Source organism: Eublepharis macularius, chromosome 2, assembly GCF_028583425.1.
Source record: "Eublepharis macularius isolate TG4126 chromosome 2, MPM_Emac_v1.0, whole genome shotgun sequence".
Classification (NCBI taxonomy): Eukaryota; Metazoa; Chordata; class Lepidosauria; order Squamata; family Eublepharidae; genus Eublepharis; species Eublepharis macularius.
This window is the reverse complement of record NC_072791.1, coordinates 113,782,447-113,803,486: the sequence shown is the minus strand read 5'-3', so window position 1 is coordinate 113,803,486 and position 21,040 is coordinate 113,782,447. Positions and strand designations below refer to the sequence as shown.

Sequence of the window (21,040 nt, the reverse complement as noted above, 5' to 3'; positions counted from 1 at the left end):
TAATCAGACTTCAAACATGGTCCAATCAAGGCTGTCCCGATGGGCTCAATTTCTTTGATTTAAGTCGTGAGAACCACAGAATAAGGCGCCAGCCCCTGGGTGCCCTGAAGGTATATAAGCTAGCCTCTCGAATCCGAGGGCGCGCGCATCATTCCTATCCTAATTTCCATGTTACCCATCTACCTGGGGTCTTGGTGCAGGCACTGGACCCCCCCCCCCTTCGCTGCTGAGATCTCTACTCCTCTTCAGGAAGGTGAGCTTGTCCCAATTCATCGTGATACCTGGCTCATGCATTAGTCTCTAATTGTCCTACTCTGTATGTCTTAGCTCTTGTATGCAATCTTGTATGTGTGTGTAAGATTAGGCATACGCCACACTATTAGAAAATACATGTTATTGATTGAATAATTGTAGTTTGCCTCTTTGTCACAGAGATTTCCGTTTGGCAGGACCTTGGTAAACATTGGCTAGATCCACGCTGTTCTAGTTCTGGACTGCTAAGCTAACTCCCCATCTTATTAACAGAGCAGTTCCAGTAACAAGCTCTGCAGGGAAGCTGCGACTCTCTGGACATGGGCCATTGTCAACAACGTCCTTCCCAGGGCCGTTCACATTGCTGGGGAGCTCAACACTGCAGTGGACACACTGAGCAGGGTGTTTCTGCCTCAACACGAGTGGTCCCTCAACAGGGCTTACCTCCACCTAGACTTTCGCACATGGGGTACCCCACTCATCGACCTCTTCGCCATGGCCCACAACAAGCAGGCCCAGCTGTTCTGCTCCCGGGCCAGGATTGGCCGTCGCTCACTAGGGGATGCCTTTCAGATACCCTGGTTTCCAGGGCCCTTTTATGCCTTCCCGCCCTTCCCGCTCATGCACAAGGTCTTCTCCAGGGTCAGGGCTTTCAACACCCACTGTATCCTGATTGCCCCTCAGTGGCCTCACCAGGATTGGTTCCCTCTCTTACTCTCCCTTTCACAGGGATGATGCCTAGCGCTGCCACCTGCCCCGGACCTATTGATCAGGGACGGGGTCAGGCACCACAATGTGGCAGTTCTGAGCCTGGCTGCCTGGCTCCTGTGCGCTCCGGAGTAGGCCTCTCCTCAGAGGTTCTTAAGGTCATTCTGAATGCCCGGAAGCTATCAACCAGGCTATCCTACCAGAGGAAGTGGTCACGTTTTTCCAGGTGGTTGGCCCCCAGGGGGGCTTCTCCCTTTGATTGTCCCTTACCTATCATTCTGGACTACTTTCTGGACTTGTGCTCGCAGGGTCTTGCCTTCTCAAGCATTAAGGTACACATGGCTGTGATCTCTGCTTTCCATGAGCAGATTGATGGAAAGACCGTTTTTACACACTGGCTTTCCAAGCAGTTCCTGAAGGGCCTGTTCAAGACCTTCCCTCCTAGGGCCCTGCCGATTCCTCAGTGGAGTCTGTCCCTGGTACTCTCCCAACTGATGCTCCGGCCCTTTGAGCCCCTGTCCACCTGTCCCTTGCCTTTACTCACACAGAAGGTAGCCTTTCTGGTGGCAGTCACGTCATCTAGACGTGTTGGGGAGCTGTCTGCTCTGAGGTGTGACCCTCCCTTCCTGCAGTTTTTCCCTGGTACGGTCATGCTCCACACTAGCATGGAATTTCTGCCCAAGGTGGTCTCCAAATTTCACCTGCTGCAGAAGGTGTTCCTCTCTTCCTTTTTTCCGACACCCTCGTCCCCAGGGGAACGGACGCTACACACATTGGATGTGAAACATGCTTTATTGTTTTATTTACATCGCACCAAATGTTTTAGGAAATCTCCTGCTCTGTTTTTGTGTTACTCTGGCCCTCGTAAGGGCTCGCCTGCTTCTGCCCAATCCATCTCTCGTTGGATTGTGTCTACAATTAAACTTTGTTATCAGCAAGCTGGAGTCCAGTGCCCCTTGTTGGTTACCGCTCATTCTACTTGAGCGCAAGCTGCTTCTGCTGCCTTCCTGGTGAGATGCTAGATCGTCGTCGTCCTTCTGTGCAGCCCCACATTGGGACTGCGCAGGCGCAGGCCAGCCGCGGAAAAGATTTTTCTAGCTTTTAGAGATGTGAAGGGGACGTTCGGATCCACCATGCATGCACGCCGGTGTTCCCGCCAATTTTGTATGTATATATATTCGAACATCCCTGGCATTCCCTCAGTTCCTTTTTCGCCGCCGTCGAAAAGGTTCTTCTTCTAGCGTTACTTGTCTTCTCAGCGTCTCTTCGGAGTTTTGTTCATCGAATACTGTGCCGTACGATATTTTCCTGTGTCCATCTTGAGGGAAATATAATTCCGGGATGTCTCAGACAGCTTTATTTAAGAAATGTCTGAAGTGCGGCACGAAGATGACCCACTCGGATGACCATGAGCTCTGTCTCATCTGCCTGGGCGAGGGGCACGTTGTGGAGCGTTGTGTATGTCCTTCACCCCGAAAGCGAGGAGCGATCGGAAGGCCAGACTCCGTGCCTTCTTGTGGGATGCCAACCTTCTCCCACCCAAGCCATCGGGTTCATCGGGAGATAGGCCCCGCTCCGCTGCTCCATCACCAGCTCCATCTCGAAAATCGCCGGAGCCGCTTCCCTCGGAACCGACGGGACAACCCGTTCCGGAGGGCTGATCTGACTCCGGTTCCGTGGATCGCCCTTCTAGCCGGAAGGCTAAGAAGCGTTCCTCTTCGAAGCCGTCATCGAAGCCCTCGTCCAAAGCTTCGGCCACAGAGGCTTCTTTGGAGCCCCCGCCTAAAAAGGCCAAGGCCAAGTCGAAAGCTGAGGGCCGTGTGCCATCCCCGGCCCCGACTGTGCAGCCCGGTACGCCATCCAGACCGGTGCTGATTGACGACGATGTGGTGAGTCTTCATACCCCGTCACCTCCTTGTACGCCTCCTCCAATAACATCGGAGGATTACGTACCATTCCCGCCTCTCTCGGAACCGTATCAGTCGTTTGAGCGTTCCCTGCCGTCTGCCCCGGCGCCTTCGGAAGCCTCCGTTCCGATGCAGTCTACCTCATCGGTTCCGGCGCCGTATCACTGGCCTGCTCCGGTGTCCGCTCCTCTACCTCCTTGGCAGCCTGTCCCAGGGATAGGGAACATGACCTCCTGGCAGGATTTCGTGGCCTGGTTCCAACAGTCTGTGCCCTTCCTGCAACACCCTTCGGTTCCGCCGTCTTCCGTTCCAGCTCAACCGCTCCTGCAACCTACGCCTGCTCCTCCTGCGGCTAGAGTGCACCTCCATCCCTCGGTTCCTGGGCCTTGTCCATCGGCTCTGGTTGGACGCCCGACTTCAGTTCTGACGCAGACCCCGGCGGAGTTTTCGGATTCCGAGGATGAAGAGGGCCTGGCTTCCCCGTCCGATTACTCCTCGGATGTGGCTTCTGACCCTTGTCCGGATGACACCGTGGGTGAGCTCCGTTCGTCGTCCCCAAATAACGACTACAGAATGTTCGCCGAACAGATGGTCAGGATGGCCGCTGCGCTGGAGATAGATGTTGCCTCCACGACCTCCAAGCCTAAGAGCAAGCTGCTGGAGGCGTTGTATTCCGGTTCCCCCGCTTCGGTGGCGTTCCCTCCTGTGGAGGACTTTGTCGATAATGCTCTTGCGCTCTGGCAGACACCGGCATCCCTGCCGCCAACGGCAAAGAAGGTCGAAAGGTACTATCACCTGAAACAGGATGACTGCCCGTACCTTTTCTCTCACCCTAAGCCCTCTTCCATCGTGGCGGAGGAAGGTCAGGCTCGGTTCCGATACGGTTCCTCTTCGGCTCCGGCAGACCGGGAAGGCAGGAAGCTGGATGGCATGGGCAGGAAGCTCTACTCGTCCACGTCCTTGGGATTCCGTATAGCAAATTTCCAAGCTATAATGGGATCCTACAATCTCTTTTTATGGAAGCGGCTGTCCTCTTACCTCTCCGACCTCCCGGAGGATTGGCACCACCTGGTTAAGGCCCTTTAAGCCGAGGCCATGAAGCTGTCGAAACAGCAGATGACAGCTGGCAAGGACGCCACCGACTCTGCAGCGCGGGCAATGGCGACTTTGGTGGTTTTGCGTGGGCACGCCTGGCTCCGGTCCACGGCCCTGTTGCCAGAGAAGAAGGCGAAGGTGGAAGATATCCCGTTTGAGGGGCCCCAGCTCTTCTCCGAAAAAACGGATGAGTCCCTCTCACTGATGAAGAAAAACCAGCAAACGGCCAAGTCCCTGGGAGTTGCTCCTTCAGCACAGCCGTCGGGCCCGAGGTATTGTTATGGTCGGTTCCGTAACAATACCTCGTTTTTTCTCGGGCCAGTCCTATGGCCACCGGTCCTACTCGGCCCAGCAACGTCATTCTTCCAGGCGCTCCAGCTGGTCCAAGGGCAGGCAGCAGCCCTCCTCGCCTAAACCATCGACCTCTGTGCAGAAGCCCTCTGTCTTCTGACTAAGCCTGAACGCTCCCCAGTTGGCCTCCAAGGACACTCTCTCTACTGCCCGGTTCTTGGACAGGCTTCGGCCTTTTTTGCCCTGTTGGCAGCTTGTTACCTCTGACACTTGGGTCCTGTCTATTGTGTCCCATGGTTACAAATTGTTATTTACTGATGCACCTCCCCTTTCTCTCCCTCCCCGTTGTTCTCCATGTTGTGATGTTGTTTTACACAATAATGTTATGGAGTTGGTGAACAAAGGTGCTGTCCGGGTGGTCAATGTCGCTACTTCCCCTTGGGGATTCTACTCGAGATACTTCCTCGTGGATAAGAAAGATGGAGGGTCCCGGCCCATTTTGGACCTTAGGGGCCTCAACAGTTATTTAAAGGTTGAGAAATTTCGGATGCTGACCCTGGCACGAGTCATAGAGCTCTTGGAGGCAGGCGTTTGGCTAGCTATTCTAGACTTGAAAGATGCCTACTTCCACATCTCCATCTTTGAGGGCCACAGAAAATATCTGCGGTTTGTCTATGGGGGCTCTGTGTATGAATATACGGTGTTGCCTTTTGGGCTGGCCTCTGCGCCCAGGGTTTTCACGAAATGCATAGCCACCGTGGTGGCGTATCTACGGTCCAGGGGATGCTTTATCTACCCCTACTTGGATGACTGGCTCCTGGTGGGACCCTTGGCTGCCTCCCTCCAGGACCATATTGCCCTCACCTTATCTGTACTGGCTAGGTTGGGCTTGGTGGTTAATGGGGATAAGTCTATCTTAACTCCGGGAACAGCCATTAGGTTTATAGGGGTCTATTTCGACTCGCCACAGGGCAGAGCCTACTTACCCCCAGATTGCATGACCAGGCTTTCCTCCCTAGCCCGTCACTTCTTGCACAACTGTTTTCAAACTGCCCTCCTTATACAAACATTGCTGGGCCTTATGGCCTCCTCCACAGGGGTAGTTTTTTCCGCATGCCTGCATATGAGGCCTCTGCAAAACTGGTTTGTCCGGAGGTACAACCCCCTCACTATGGGCCAGCATCAGAAGTTCTCCATCCCCAGGGTGGTACAGCGTTCCTTGGCCTGGTGGACTGTCCCTGAGAACTTGTCTGAAGGTTGTCCTTTTGGCCCTTTCCTAGCAGAGGTTGCCATCTTTACTGACGCCTCCAACTTGGAATGGGGAGGGCGCTGTGGGCAGCTGTCAGCCCAAGGCATCTGGTCTCCAACTGAGGCAAACATGCACATTAACCTCTTAGAGCTTAGAGCGATCCGTTGCTCCCTTGCTTCTTTTGCAGATGTCATTCGGAACAGGAGGGTTCAGGTCCTGTCGGACAATGCCATAGCCTGCTGTTACTTCAACAAGCAGGGAGGAACGGTCTCACTCAAGCTCTGCAGGGAAGCAACGACTCTCTGGAAATGGGCCGTGGTCAACAACGTCCTTCCCAGGGCCATACACATTGCCGGGGAGCTCAACACCGCAGCGGACACGCTGAGCAGGGTGTTTCTGCCTCAACGTGAGTGGTCCCTCAACAAGGCTTACCTCCACCAAGTCTTTCACACGTGGGGTACACCACTCATCGACCTCTTCGCCACGGCCCACAACAAGCAGGCCCCGCTGTTCTGCTCCCGGGCTGGAATTGGCCATCACTCCCTAGGGGATGCCTTCCAGATACCCTGGTCCCCAGGGCTCTTCTATGCCTTCCCGCCCTTCCCGCTCATGCACAAGGTCCTCTCCAGGGTCAGGGCCTTCAACACCCACTATATCCTTATTGCCCCACAGTGGCCACGCCAGGATTGGTTCCCTCTCTTACTCTCCCTTTCACAGGGACGATGCCTAGCGCTGCCACCGGCCCCGGACCTATTAATCAGGGACGGGGTCAGGCACCACAATGTGGCAGTTCTGAGTCTGGCTGCCTGGCTCCTGTGCGCTCCGGAGTAGGCCTCTCCTCAGAGGTTCTGAGGAGCGCCCTTCCCGCTCATGCACAAGGTCCTCTCCAGGGTCAGGGCCTTCAACACCCACTCTATCCTGATTGCCCCACAGTGGCCACGCCAGGATTGGTTCCCTCTCTTACTCTCCCTTTCACAGGGACGATGCCTAGCGCTGCCACTGGCCCCGGACCTATTAATCAGGGACGGGGTCAGGCACCACAATGTGGCAGTTCTGAGTCTGGCTGCCTGGTTCCTGTGTGCTCTGGAGTAGGCCTCTCCTCAGAGGTTCTTAAGGTCATTCTGAATGCCCGGAAGCTGTCAACCAGGATGTCCTACCAGAGGAAGTGGTCACGTTTTTCCCTGTGGTTGGCCCCGAAAGGGGTTTCTCCCTTTGACTGCCCCTTGCCTATCATTCTGGACTACCTCCTGGACTTGTGCTCACAGGGTCTTGCCTTCTCGAGCATTAAGGTCCACATGGCTGCGATCTCTGCTTTCCATGAGCAGGTTGATGGGAAGACCGTTTTTACACACTGGCTTTCCAAGCAGTTCCTAAAGGGCCTCTTCAAGACCTTCCCTCCTAGGGCCCCGCCGATTCCTCAGTGGAGTCTGTCCCTGGTACTCTCCCAGCTGATGCTCCGGCCCTTTGAGCCCCTGTCCACCTGTCCCTTGCCTGTGCTCACACAAAAGGTAGCCTTTTTGGTGGCAATCACGTCCTCTAGACGTGTTGGGGAGCTGTCTGCCCTGCGGTGTGATCCTCCCTTCCTGCAGTTTTTCCCTGGTACGGTCATGCTCCACGCTAGCATGGAGTTTCTACCCAAGGTGGTCTCCAAATTTCACCTGCAGCAAAAGGTGTTCCTCCTTTCCTTTTTTCCGACACCCTCGTCCCCAGGGGAATGGGTACTACATACATTGGATGTGAAATGTGCTTTATTGTTTTATTTACATCACACCAAATGTTTCAGGAAATTTCCTGCTCTGTTTTTGTGTTACTCTGGCCCTCGCAAGGGCTCGCCTGCTTCTGCCCAGTCTATCTCTCGCTGGATTGTGTCTACAATTAAACTTTGTTATCAGCAAGCTGGAGTCCAGTGCCCCTTGTTGGTTACTGCTCATTCCACTCGAGCGCAAGCTGCATCTGCTGCCTTCCTGCGAGGAGTGCCGCTCCGGGACGTCTGCCAAGCTGCGACGTGGTCCACTGCAGACACTTTCATCAAACATTATTCTGTGGATGCGAATGCACAGCGTGAATCAGCTGTTGGCAGGGCCGTCCTGCATTCTTTGTTCAAGTAGACACTCACACCCGCCCCCATTGGTGAGATGCTAGTTATTCTCCCAATGTGGGGCTGCCCAGAAGGACGACGACGATAAACGGTTTCTCACCTGTAACTGTTGATCGTCGAGTCTCTTCTGTGCAGACACACATTCCCTCCCACCTACCCCGCTGTGAGTGCTTGGTTAACTGAGTTTTTCTCCGGCGGCTCAGGTGAACTGAGGGAATGCCGGGAATGTTCAGATATATATACATTCAAAATTGGCGGGAACACCAGCGCGCATGCGCGGTGGATCCGAACGTCCCCTTCACATCTCTAAAAGCTAGAAAAATCTTTTCCGTGGCTGGCCTGCGCCTGCGCAGTCCCAGTGTGTGTCTGCACAGAAGAGACTCGACGATCAACAGTTACAGGTGAGAAACCCTGTTTTTATTCTCCCAATGTGGGGCTGCACAGAAGGATGATGACGATAAACAGGGTTTCTCACCTGTAACTGTTGATCGTCGAGTCTCTTCTGTGCAGACACACATTCCCTCCCACCTACCCCACTGTGAGTGCTTGGTTAACTAAGTTGGTTCTCCGTCGGTTCAGGTGAACTGAGGGAATGCCGGGGACGTTCGGATATATATACATTCAAAATTGGCGGGAACACTGGTGCGCATGCGCAGTGGATCCGAACGTCCCCTTCACATCTCTAAAAGCTAGAAAAATCTTTTCCGCGGCTGGCCTGCACAGTCCCAATGTGTGTCTGCACAGAAGAGACTCGACGATCAACAGTTACAGGTGGAAACCCTGTTTTTATAAGGCCTGAATGTTATGATGTATATAAGTGTTAATGCTGTTTAATTTTTAGTAACTTTGGTTTCACATGGCACACAACATTGCAACAGAGAGGTTTGTAGCACCACTAGCGTTCTTGTGAGCAGGATCTTCTCTTTTAGATCCAAGGAAAGGACATTTCAGCTCCCAGGCTAGCTCTAACATGGGTAGAAAAACATGGTTTAGGGGGAATTGTCTATTTTTGGACTAGGAGCTTATTTCTTACTATTTTTTCCTATCCCAGAAATGTGCCCTCCTCAAATCAGCCCCCTTTCCTTCTTGGTCGCAAATAGAGGGTAGCCTTTATGTTACTGGAATGGGCCTCCTTGCAAGTGAGCAGGGGGAGATTAGCAACAAGGAGGACGCTATGTGTGAGAGGTAACAAGCGGAATATTCCACCAATTTTTATGGGGTCCCTTCCCCAAGGAAACTGATGAGAAGGGTTCTTCAAAAACAAAAGTAATTTTGTTGTATCACACATACAAGAAGTAACTCACAAACACATGAGGTTCCTAGGAAAGCAGTGGTGAAATTGGAATAGATTTGAGGGATTTTCAGGCAATAATTACCTATCCGGAGAGCAGAGTAGTCCACGGGGGGAAAGGGCTTCAAACGACTATTGTTCTTGACTAAAAGAGGATCAGAGAAGGAGACACTGAGGGTACAGTGCTTGGATTCAGGGACACATGCTCAATTTGAGGAGGGCAAAACCCAGTCTATTATAGGGCAGATCAGGCCCTGGGAAGTTGCCTTGGCCATTAGGACAAAGACCTTAAAGATCACCTCCTGGGAATGACAAAGGTTTGAGTACCTTTGATTGGTGCTAACAGGGTGTGACAAAGAAATCAAATTGGTTACTCCTGGTGCTTCACAAAGAAACTGCAGTTAATTAAATTTTCCCGGAGCTTGGCTAATGAATTTAGAGTCTTGATTAGATGTTCCCAGGAAGGGTTACAAACTTATCAAAGCTGATTGATGGCCCTCGATCATAGGATAGGATTTAATCAATGGAATGAGGGGAGATTGGAATGTTCGGGGTGGTGAGTGACTCATGAGCACCTCTGTTGTCAAGATAGCACATTCCGCAGTGAGGGAAGGCAGGAACCAATCATGCCCAGTCACTCGGCTATGCATTCCTTCCATGCAGACCCATTCCCCAGGCAGGGTCCAGCAATGCTTTGCTCAGCTGGCTGGTTTTCTAATGAGAATTAAGGCACATCAGATACAAGGGGCTTATGATTTTTATATCATAAGCAGCTACTAAAGATGGCAGAGGCCAGTCTGACTGCTCACATTTTAACCCCCTTTGGGCAGGGAAAGGCATTGCCAATATGCAAGGCACACCTCCATCTTGTTCCTTCCATAAAGACTGTGGACTGATAAACTATTGCAGAAATCCTCATTACTTGTAGAGGAAGAAAGTTCTGAGTAAGCAACTCAGAGAATTTTGTAGAATGATAGAATGAGCAAGAGTGGGAACATAATATTTGCTGTTGTGATGACTGCTATATTTTTAAGATGAAGTCTCTGATGTTTTTGCCTGCGTATGTACAATCAGACAGCTGCATGCAAAAGCTTTTGTCACATATAGAAACTGGTTTCCTTATGTAGATCATCCTTTGCTAGATTAATGCTATTATTCATTTAACTGAATTTCATTAAATTGGTAGCTATATTTATGTTACTTGGTATTCATAAAATTCAGCAGCTCAGATAATCTCCATTTCTACTTTCTGCTGTTATATGATTTTGTCCAGAACAGTTAAACTATTGGACTGTGATAAGGGGGAATTCCAGTTTTATGAAGAAAAGTTAAACAGACCAAACTTAGTTGCTCCTAGATAAAACTATTGCCTTTCTCAATGCTTGGTTCAGTGCTTATGGCATCATGAAGAATTCTTGATACTATCTACAAACAGCATTCATAACCTTTGCTATTTGTCTGAGTAAACGTCAGAGCACTCAAGCAGACAGAGATATTAAGCAGGCTACCCCAAACAAAAAAGGGAGGGGTGGGGGAAAGATGTAATATTTATGACCCCAGGAACTATACATTGTAACTTAATGAGATCAAAGCATGTACTATTTATTTGCTGCACTAGTTTCTTTGGCTAGATGAGGTGGGAAAAGGACAGTGTAAAGTTGCAAAATATATCATGGTTGTAAAAGAAATCTTAAGCATAAATGTAACTAATTTACAGTGCAATCCTATGCAGGTTTACTCAGAAGTAAGTCCAGCTTCTTACTCTCAAGTAAATGTGCAGAGGATTGCACCATTAATTACTTACAAATAACAAGGTAACTAATATTCTTATGAGGTGGTAACTTAAGAGTGATATTTTCTTACTTTTCATAGTATTTATAGTAATAACTTTTAGTGGAATTTTTGACAACATAGAATCAGATACAAAGTATTGCAGTGTTGTTTTATTTATAATAGTATTTCAACAGAAGAGAATACTGGCATTATTAAAAGCCCTTCTGTGAAACCAATGTAAATCATTTAACTTTTAACAGTTTCTCATATAAGCTTTCATTATTATTAATGTACTTATCTTGTCATTATTATTGATGTCTCCATGTAGTTTTCAAAGAAAATTGATTGGGGTAGAAATGTTGGTATTGGTCTTGTCATTTGCAGTTGTACTGATAATCATGGATGAACTATTTCTGAATGTTTCTTATATTTAAGGAACTTAAGAAAGTCACTGCAGACTTGATAAGGTGCAATGTCACTTGCCAGCACAGAGCAGCAGAAGAAAATCTCAGTCTTACATCAAAGGAACAGGAGTTTCAAAAGCTACAGCAAAAAATATCAATGGTATTTAGTTCTTCTTGTTAGCTAACATTTCGTATTATTAATTTACAAAAGCTGAGCTTTAGTGGTATTTAATTGGTATTTTTGATGTGAACAAATGTTTTATGATAACATAAGTATGATAACTATAGTATGCATCCCTGTGTATATAGTATGTCACATACTGCTAAACAATTTGGTTTAAATGTTCTTAAATGGTGACGTGACAAAATGCTTTTATGTTAAATTCCTTTTACTTTTTTACTATTTATTAATTTTTAAAATACTATTGCATAATAAACATTGTATGATAAGGTATTTAATACATTACTTTGGGCACAATTCAGTTGTTCTCATTCATTGCCGGGCATACAGGAATTTCCTGTCACCGCTCCCCATTCAAGATATACATCTTGGCAGCATTCTTCCATATGGTGAATTCACAAGACAACTGGACAAACCATAAAAGGCCTGAATTGTCTCATGCTGATTTTATTTATAGGAGACTGAATTAAAGACAAAAATCACTGAAGAAAATGAATACCTTAAAAAAGAGAAGCAGGTAATTTGAAAACATAATTAAGAATAATTAAATAGAAGTTCTGAACATACTAAACTTATTTTTCTGGGATATACATATTTTGTTTTTCTTTTATCTGCTCTGATGATGTCCTGCTTGAGTTTGGCCAGTTACAATGTTACACCCAGATGTCTTTTTCCTACCACAGCCAGCCTCAAGGAGGTACAAAGCACAGCTTCAAAACATTAAGCAACTGTTGGCCAAGCTGTCAGGACAAATCCAGATAAGACTGAAATAACTATGCTCAGCAATTGGTTTAGCTTAAGACAAAGTGTACACCCAGTACTGATAATACTGTTTGTACTGGTTAGATTTATAATCAAAGGATGCTCCTGGATCCCATTATCACTTAAGATTTTGGTGGGTTTGAAACACCCCTTTTTAACGAATAACCTGATTCTATGCATATTTATTTAATTAAAAGTAAGTTCAGTTCAATGTATTGTTGAAGGCTTTCACGGCCGGAGAACGATGGTTGTTGTGGGTTTTCCGGGCTGTATTGCCGTGGTCTTGGCATTGTAGTTCTTGACGTTTCACCAGCAGCTGTGGCTGGCATCTTCAGAGGTGTAGCACCAAAAGACAGAGATCTCTCAGTGTCACAGTGTGGAAAAGATGTTGGCAGGTCATTTATATCTACTCAGGAGGGGTGGGGTTGAGCTGAGTCATCCTGTAAGAGTTTCCCAGGGTGTGGAATGCTAATGGTGGGAGGCTTCACTGTATCCTGAGGAGGTATCCTGAAGCCTCCCGCCATTAGCATTCCACACCCTGGGAAACTCTTACAGGATGACTCAGCTCAACCCCACCCCTCCTGAGTAGATACAAATGACCTACATCTTTTCCACACTGTGACACTGAGAGATCTCTGTCTTTTGGTGCTACACCTCTGAAGATGCCAGCCACAGCTGCTGGCGAAATGTCAGGAACTACAATGCCAAGACCACGGCAATACAGCCCGGAAAACCCACAACAACCTAAGTTCAGTTCAGTTCATCCACTCCCAAACACATGCATAGGACTGCAGCTGTAAACTCTAGTTGTCCTGCTGTATATAACCTCCTAAGACAGCCAAAAGAAAATAGATACATTTTATTGCCATAGGTATAGTAGATTAAGACTCCAGAGATAGTGTTGATAAGAAAACTGTTCAAAAACAGCTGAAAAGCTGTGATTGTTAACAACTGATTGATTTCAGAATTTGACTGAGATTTTCATGATTCATTTAATGACCTTGGCAGGATTCTTAACATCTTTCATGCACGTTCCTGAAGACCTAGATGATTTATTACAAATAGTTAACAATCCTTAAGTGTAATCAAATAGCCATATACCATCATGAGTATTACATTACTAGGGACCGAAGTGTGAGCCCTTCTCCATTTACACATAGGCCATTTCCCCATATTCTAAAAATAGTGCCCCACTCACGGAACACTGGCACCTTCTTCACACAATTTCTGACATCACTGTTTCCAAAATGTATGCAGGCAGTTATGAGTCCATTTTTGTGGTGCCATGAAAACAGAATCATAACTGCCTGCATCTGTTTTGGAAATGGTGATGTCAGAAATTGTGTGAAGGAGCCTTCAGCGTTCTGTGAGTGGGGCGCTATTTTTAAGACGTGGAGAAACAGCTATACAATGCTAAAATAACATGTATGTTGCTTCTTATAGCAAAAGCTGAAAATGGTCAGGTAGCACCATCATACATGGGGATAAATAAAATAAACATTGAATCCTAGCTGTAGCTATTTGAAGAATTCAAGTGGTATGAGATTAACCACTTCATACTATTCTGACCTTCAAGCCAAGATGCCATTACATGCTCTCATTATTTACCTTTGACATTCAGGATATAGAGGCTAGTAATAATTACTGAACCACCTTATTACAGTTATAACTACAAAAAGAATAAAAGAATACATGCACATGCTCCTTATCTTCTCCCTCTTTACAGAATAACCCTATCATTTAACATGTGATAATTTATTCTTTAAAATTAAATAAGGAGATGATTACTTCTCTACAACATATGCAGCAACTGCTCTGTAGACAGACTGAAATACATCTCAGAATGGAAATGGAGTTGAATGAACTGAAAGGAAAATATCAGGTCAGATTTTTTTTATTCTTGATTTTGTGGCTGCCTGCTAAATGGCTTTGTAACATATTTAAGACTCAGCCATCAACTATTTAAAACTATCAGTGTCAACTTTGAAATGAATCCTGTGGTTCTTAGCAGAGTCACATGAAACAAAAAGAGGGGTATTTTATCATGTTACGTTTAAAGGATTGTATTGCGGTAACTGTGGTAAGAACGATTGTGGTTAGAACTCTGTTTAGGGTGTCATCTGCATATTGATGACATCCAATTGACATCCAATCCTGATCAGGATTGGGCCTTTGTGTTATTTTTAAATGACTTTTAAATGGCAGTGGGCCTTGTGGCAGCCACAAGATCTCTGTCACTTCTAATTCTGCTCTCAGTGCAATCCTAAACAGAGTTTAATTATTCTTACCACAATTACCGCAGTACAATCCATTAGACAACATGAAGCACAGGTAGTATATAGGAGTACATATTTAAAGCAACAGATAATATGTAATAGTTGTGACGTCTATGATCCCTAACTCATTAGCAAAGCATCTGAGATCCCTCTTCCCTACAATGCAGCCCTCCTATCTGAGTAGGGACCATAGACTTCACCACTATCTTGCCTTGCATATTATCTGTTGCTCGAATATGTACTTCTATATACTACCTGTGCTTTATGTTATCTAATGTCTGTCCTAGAACTAATTATGTTCTGTTTCAGCAGTTCTTCAAGTCTGTATTGGATCCTTGCTAATGCTGCATCTTTGCGAAATCCTATGACGTTGTGGAAATGTCCTTGACACTATATGGAAATGTCTTTGATACTGTATGGAAATGTCCTCGATACAGATTGTACTAATCTCACACCTTGAGTCTCAGTGAGAAAAGTGGACTATAAATGACATAAATAAATAAATAAATCTGACCACAACACAGGCCAGACTTCCAACCCTCTAAATTACATCATCAACAAGCAACTCACAATGGAAAAGAAGGTCTAGTATATGCCCTTTTTAATGTGCTGAACCCATTTCAACTTGAGAAAATTCCATGGTTGTCATGGTTAGTACTGAACAAGGGGGGGAGAGGCAGACCCAGAGGAATATGCAGACAGTAGCAACAGCTCCTTGCAGGATGGGGCTCAGGCTTGCAGGCTGCCTCCTCGGCTCCTCTCACAGGCTCTTCTTTCTCTGCTCAGGAGAAGCTGGCCCAGAAGCCGAGGAGGCAGCCTGCAGGCCCCACCCTTCTCCACAGGGCCCGGCTCGCTCACCTTGTACTTCTGAGCCCCATCCTGCAAGGAGCTGAAGCTGTGGCCGGCGTGCAGAGGTTTACTGAGTGCCCCTGAGACACTACATAAGTGCCCCTGAGGAAACGGACCTTTGTGAAACAAGCTGAGCGATTCTTGCCGGCCGCTTGTAGGGCAGAGGAGAGGGAGACCCGTGTGGCTCTCACTCCGATGTGTTCTTCTCAATTATGAGAGAGATTTACGAATAAACCACAAAGGAGTGTGCAAGATGGTTACCCACAGGCAGTTGAATTTGCTTTGGAAAGACAACTTTCCACATGACTCCTTTAATTGCACTGGGAGGATCGTGGATTGCAGTGCATTGAGGAAACAACTTGGAAGAAAGACGAGCTACACACTCAAGTTTGAACAACTTTATTCAGATGTACTGCGAGACTAAAATTGGATATATGGACTAAGAGGCAACACGGTCTAATATTTGTATAAGATGGTGGTATAGTTGTATACACTAATTGAGGATTTACATGTATGCTATGAATGGCACTTTACAAAGTTTGAAGAAATATTTTTACAATTTGAATGAATATTTTGGCATAACAGTAATTTTTGTATAGATATATTGGAGTAATACATTTCGATCCGGGGGTTGGTGTTGCTAATGGTTGTCATGGTGGCAATAAAGCCTTAAGCTTGACCTGACAAGGTACGTCTTGGCATGTTCTGATGGATGAGCAAATGTCCTGCCCCTTTCTATCAATCACCAATTCCCTGCATGCCTGTTTAATGTGTATGCAGAGCAGCAAACAGCCAATTGGGCATGGAATGCTAGAGGAGCCAAACGGGAAAGAGGGTGAAGAAGAAAATCTGTCAGTTTGAATCAGATAGCATTTGTACCTCCAGAGAGTTAGGCTGGGGGTGAGGGTGGGAAACCTCTGTGCCTCAGAGCCAAATTAGACTTTACTTTTAATGTGAGTTCACCACGGGGACTTGCAACTATACTGCAGCTGCAACTCCTGGTGGCAACTCCTGTGTAAAAAGCACAGATGGGTCTGATTTTGATTGGGACTACAGTATGGGGAGGGGGGGGAGTTCCTGCCTTCCCTCATACCATTTTTGGCTGCCCAAATGACCTGGTAGCCATAAGGAGGAGAATGATTCTCTCACATCAGGAGGCTGCACATGCACTGAATGCTTGTACCTGCAGCCTTCTGATGAAACAAATAACACCTTTGCAGTGACCAAAAATGGGGAGGGGAAGGAAGGAGTGAACTCATGAAAGAAGTGACATTTAGTTTGGCTCTGAGACCTATGTGGCAATTATGTCTTTTCAGGCAGATTTAATTTTTTTTTTCCTGGTACATCTTTCTTCAGTGTTCATCTTCTTATAGTAACTCCAGAGGATGTTTAACTCATAGAGTTTTTGGCATAATAACACAATAATGGCACCAGAACTCAATTTATAGTGCAATCCTAAGCAGAGTTACACCCTCCCAAACAATAACCTTAGAAACAGTATCACATACTATGATGACAGTCATAGAAAAAAATCAGAAATATGCCTCAAACAGCAAAACGTATGTATGCATGGTGGTTGCATGGAAAGGACATGTTAGTATGTCCCTGAGCAGAACCACAAGTGACAAAAGGCACAGATTGGACACTTGTCTGCTTCCCTCAAGTTTTGATGGGAAATGTAGGCAGCTTGGCGGAATGTTGGACAAGTGACAGTTGAAAAGTCCATTGGACAGCAGTCAGAGAGCGAAGCTGCGAGACCAGGATGCCTACATTTCCCATCAAAACTTGAGGGAAGCAGACAAGTGTCCAATCTGTGCCTTTTGTCACTTGTGGTTCTGCTCCCTTTCTACCACAACTCTCATTAATTGCATCTGTTTAGCACAGTCTTCTACGGAGGTTTTTGAAGAAGTCATCACAGAACTTTGAGAATTAACTGCGCAATCCTAAGGGGCGGGTTGAAGGCACTCAGGGAGTGGATTAAGGTTTACGTCATCATAAATTGGACTTACTCAGGTGTAACCCCTCTGCCGGTGGCTGGGCGAGGCACATCTCTGCTGCAGCCCAGTGGCACCGGCCAGAACTGGTGGTTGACCAGAGCTGTAAGTGCAGCGTAAATTCCTGTGTTGGTGCCGAAGGGGGTGGGCCAGGGGGCAGGCCAGGAGTTAGTCGACTCCCTAAGCTGCTCCAGGCCTGGGCATGCCCCTTGCAGTGGCAGAAAATTACACCACAAACATGGTGGTGTAGCCCTAGGCACCCATTGAATAGGAAAACTTGGCTCCCCCTGTGCCCCGCCCATGAGGCCCGGTGGAGCATAGGGTGGCTACTGCAGGGACCAATCCATGTGCACCCTCATGGTGAGCAAGCCCCCCTCCACATGCCCAATCAACTCACCGGGCACCCTATATAACTTCCAGGCGAGGTGCCCATGAACCCAGGTTAGTTGGCAGGTGGCCAGAGGCTCTTTCTGGCTGCCCCTTGCCATGGTGATTTAGAGCTGCGAGGACTTTGAACATGAGGCAGGAGAGGGAGCTCACAGTGGTGGGGCACAAGTGCACTTGGGGAACTTTGAGGAATCATGGAGTACTTTCCACTCACTCAAGGGAAGAAGCACTTAGTCCAGAATGTCCCACAAATCCCACCCAAGTTTCCTTGCAGGTTATCTGACACCTGAGTCCCAGCTTGTGAAGGGGTGAGGGTGCTCTGAAAAGGTAAGAAGGAGCTGGAGCAGTGGTGCTCTGATTTGCTTGTCAGCACCAGCTGCCTCCCTCCCCTCACCTGCACCCTCCTGAACACCAGGCTTTGCAGGTGAGGCTTGCTGGTGGTGGTGGTGATGGTGGGGAGGTGGCAGGGAACTGCCCTCGACACAACCATTTGGGGAGGTTCCAGCTTTCCATTTGGGGGCTCTGTTCAGACCTCCTCAGCTGGACACCCCTTTTTGGCAGAGAAGGAAGTTCGGCCGCAGGTTGAGGTGACTGGGTTTTCATAACTTCCTGTTGGTGGGCGCTCAGCCCCCTAACTGTCTCCCTCACAGGATCAGACCATTCTTAGGCAGATGAGGAGTGATTTCTTGCCAGAGGGGCATGCATCATCTGCCTGCGGGCTGCACCTGTGCCAATGGAGCTGCCCATGGACACCCTCCCAGAATGTGGCAGACTGGGCTGGGGCTTACATAGGGCCATGTCCTTTGCCACACATGTCTGTTTTCCTTTCAGGCAGGTCTCAGCCCATCAGGGAGGCCAAGGAGCATGGCCGTTCCAGCCCCCGGTGATCCTCCATGAGTGCCATTCAGGTCCAGCCCAGGGAGCAGTTCCCCAAGGCAGCTAACATCTCAACCTCACCCCTGTGAGGGCAGGATGAGGAATGGATTTTGTGGCTCTGACTGCTGCACAAACTGCCTTTGCTCCCTTTCCAGTTGAGGGACATTGTCAAGACACATGTCCAGAGAATCTCTTCGTCTTTTTTCAGTTTAATGAAATATGTGTTAAAAAACAACAAACTGCCTTTGTTTGCTTGCTTGCCTGACAATTACAGTAGCCCCTCCCCCCCAGCTCTCCATTGGGATGTCTTTTCACACATCCTGGGGAATGATTCCTGGTTCAGGGTGGGGATGGATGGGGTAGGCTCTGCTGCAAGAAGGAGGAGGTGTCCAGTGGCACCTTGGGCCCCATTCAGCTTCCCTGCCCCCTTCCTCCCTCAATGTAACTTCATGCAGTGGGAATTGTAGTGTGGCCTGTGTATGTCCGGTGGGAAGTGGGGGGGGGCACCACTGAGGAGTCACATTCTTTGACAGACAGAGCTGCTCATCTGATGAGCCAGGTAGATGACTGCTGCATGTGGGGGAAGGGGGAGGGTTTGCTGCTGGGATGTGGGGGATGTGTAGCGATATCTTGGGATCTCTGGGGCTCTTTATCCAGGAGGCTGGACCACTCTGCTTTTCACTGTTGGTGGAGGCAGGGATGGACTTGGGAAATCTGGTGGGTGGTGCTGGTGGAAGATGGCCCCCAGCGCAGTTTCTCTGGTCCCACAGGCCACCAGTCCACTCTGGGGCCGGAGTATGGCTGTCCATGTTCTCCTCATATCTTTGTGATGCAGTGATGTGTTCAAATGGCGTCGCTGCAAGTCCATGGGCATTTGTCGCTCCCATCTCCTCTAATGGGCCTTATGACCTCTCGTGTGGTTTCCAGTGGGCATTCCTGTCACTCATTGAAGAACCCGACCCCCCTCATCTGTCTCTCCATTTGATCCCAAGTCCTGCAGGCTGCAAGTGCGACCCTTGCCAGGTCCTGCTGCCTTTCTGGTCCCACTTTTCAAGGAGAGGAACCTGTTTCTCATAGCAGTGTGTGTGTGTGGGGGGACCAATTTGCAGGCATGTGGAACTGCAGCCATCAGCCTGCCCCTCATTAGAAATGGGGGTTGAGCAGGTGAGAGGGTGGGTGCCCTGTCCACACCTTCAGTGTTACCTCTGCCCCACAGGACAGGGATGCCTGCTTCCTGACAGGGGGGTGTTGGTGGGCAGTGGGGATCACGGCCTCCCCATTGGCTGCACTGCTTCTTGCTCCTCATGCACCTGTCAGGGGAGCGGTGCAGCCATTGGCTGGTGTGGGCGGGGTTGTCAGGGGAACAGCGGGCGGGTGCTCTTGGCGGCGGCCGCATCTCGCCTTGCTGAGCTTGGGCACCAGTGTGGCTCTCCTGCAAAAGTCCATAGGGAGTGGCAGAGCAGCGCCACTTTTACGTCGACAAGCAGGTGTGGGCACTGGGCCAGGCCTTAGGATTGGGCTGCCTGCGGCTTTAAAAAAGCCAACTCAGCATAAATGTTTTTGCTCACAAATTGAAGGCAACTTATTAGTGTTAGTAAGAATGGTTTTACATTTTATATATACTTTAGTTATACTTCAAATGTCAACATAACGTGCATATATCATCTCAGAGGTGTCACAGACATGCTAAATGCAGTATAAATCCAAAAGTGATATCATGATCCATAAGCAGAAGACAAAATAGAAAAGAGAATATTTGAAAAGAGTTTTTATAGTCTCTTTTCTTTCTTAAGCGGTCTTGTAGAATCACAAAAAATACACAAACACAATTTGGATAAATGTTTTAACATTGTATTTATATTGACAACTACGATCACACCATCTTGTATTAAGTAATGGGTACACTGGGTTTTATCCCTTGCAACTCATTTTTTAAAAAATGTGATACAGAAAAAGAAATCCTGTAGTACCTGAGAGATATATGAGAACTTTTACTGCTGATTTACTCAAGCTTACTTTAATTTATCAATATGACAGTAAAGCTGACAATGAGTTAACCCAGAGATGGTAGGACAAGTGTGACAGTTTAAAAATTCTTCTCAGAGCACTGCTTAGCACACACACTCTTTCTAGTAGCAATGGCATGTGAATGCAGTTTTATTTAATTTCACTGGAACAATTTAAGAAAAGAAATCAAATTACAATTAAAGCTAGAAACTGGAAGCCCTTCTTACTTTTGCAGGTTTAAAATTAAATCTAAATTATTTAGAATGGCAATAAAACACATTCCAGTTTGATTGGTAAAATACATATATTTTCTTGTTGAACTATAGTACAAACAAAGAGTTTAGAATGTGCTACATTTCATATTTCTTAGCTCTGCACTTTATATTACTTTTTCAGCACATTAAAACTTATGCAGTGAAACTGAATAATGGCAAGTATTTTTATACCCTTTTATAGCCATTTCTTTTTCATAACCTCCCCCTGTTTCCTGTTAGCTAAACTATAAGCACCTTTCTGTTAATTTATGAAAATTATTGTTGAGATAGCACATTATCACTGATCTGTATGGCACTTTCAGCATGTTAGAAGAAAAGGTCCAAGCAACATAAAACACATCAAAATTCATTAATGTGGTATTGAT

The 21,040-nt window shown here is 47.4% G+C and overlaps 1 protein-coding gene across 1 annotated transcript in view; it reads left to right on the top strand.

The window, feature by feature from the left end:
• The window catches only part of CCDC73 (coiled-coil domain containing 73), a 112,938-nt gene that overhangs the window by 69,983 nt on the left and 21,915 nt on the right, over positions 1 to 21,040 (top strand). The window contains exons 9-11 of the mRNA XM_054969982.1: positions 11,100 to 11,228; positions 11,707 to 11,766; positions 13,789 to 13,893. Of these exons, the coding sequence (XP_054825957.1) occupies positions 11,100 to 11,228; positions 11,707 to 11,766; positions 13,789 to 13,893 (294 nt within the window). The remainder of the gene's footprint in view (positions 1 to 11,099; positions 11,229 to 11,706; positions 11,767 to 13,788; positions 13,894 to 21,040) is intronic.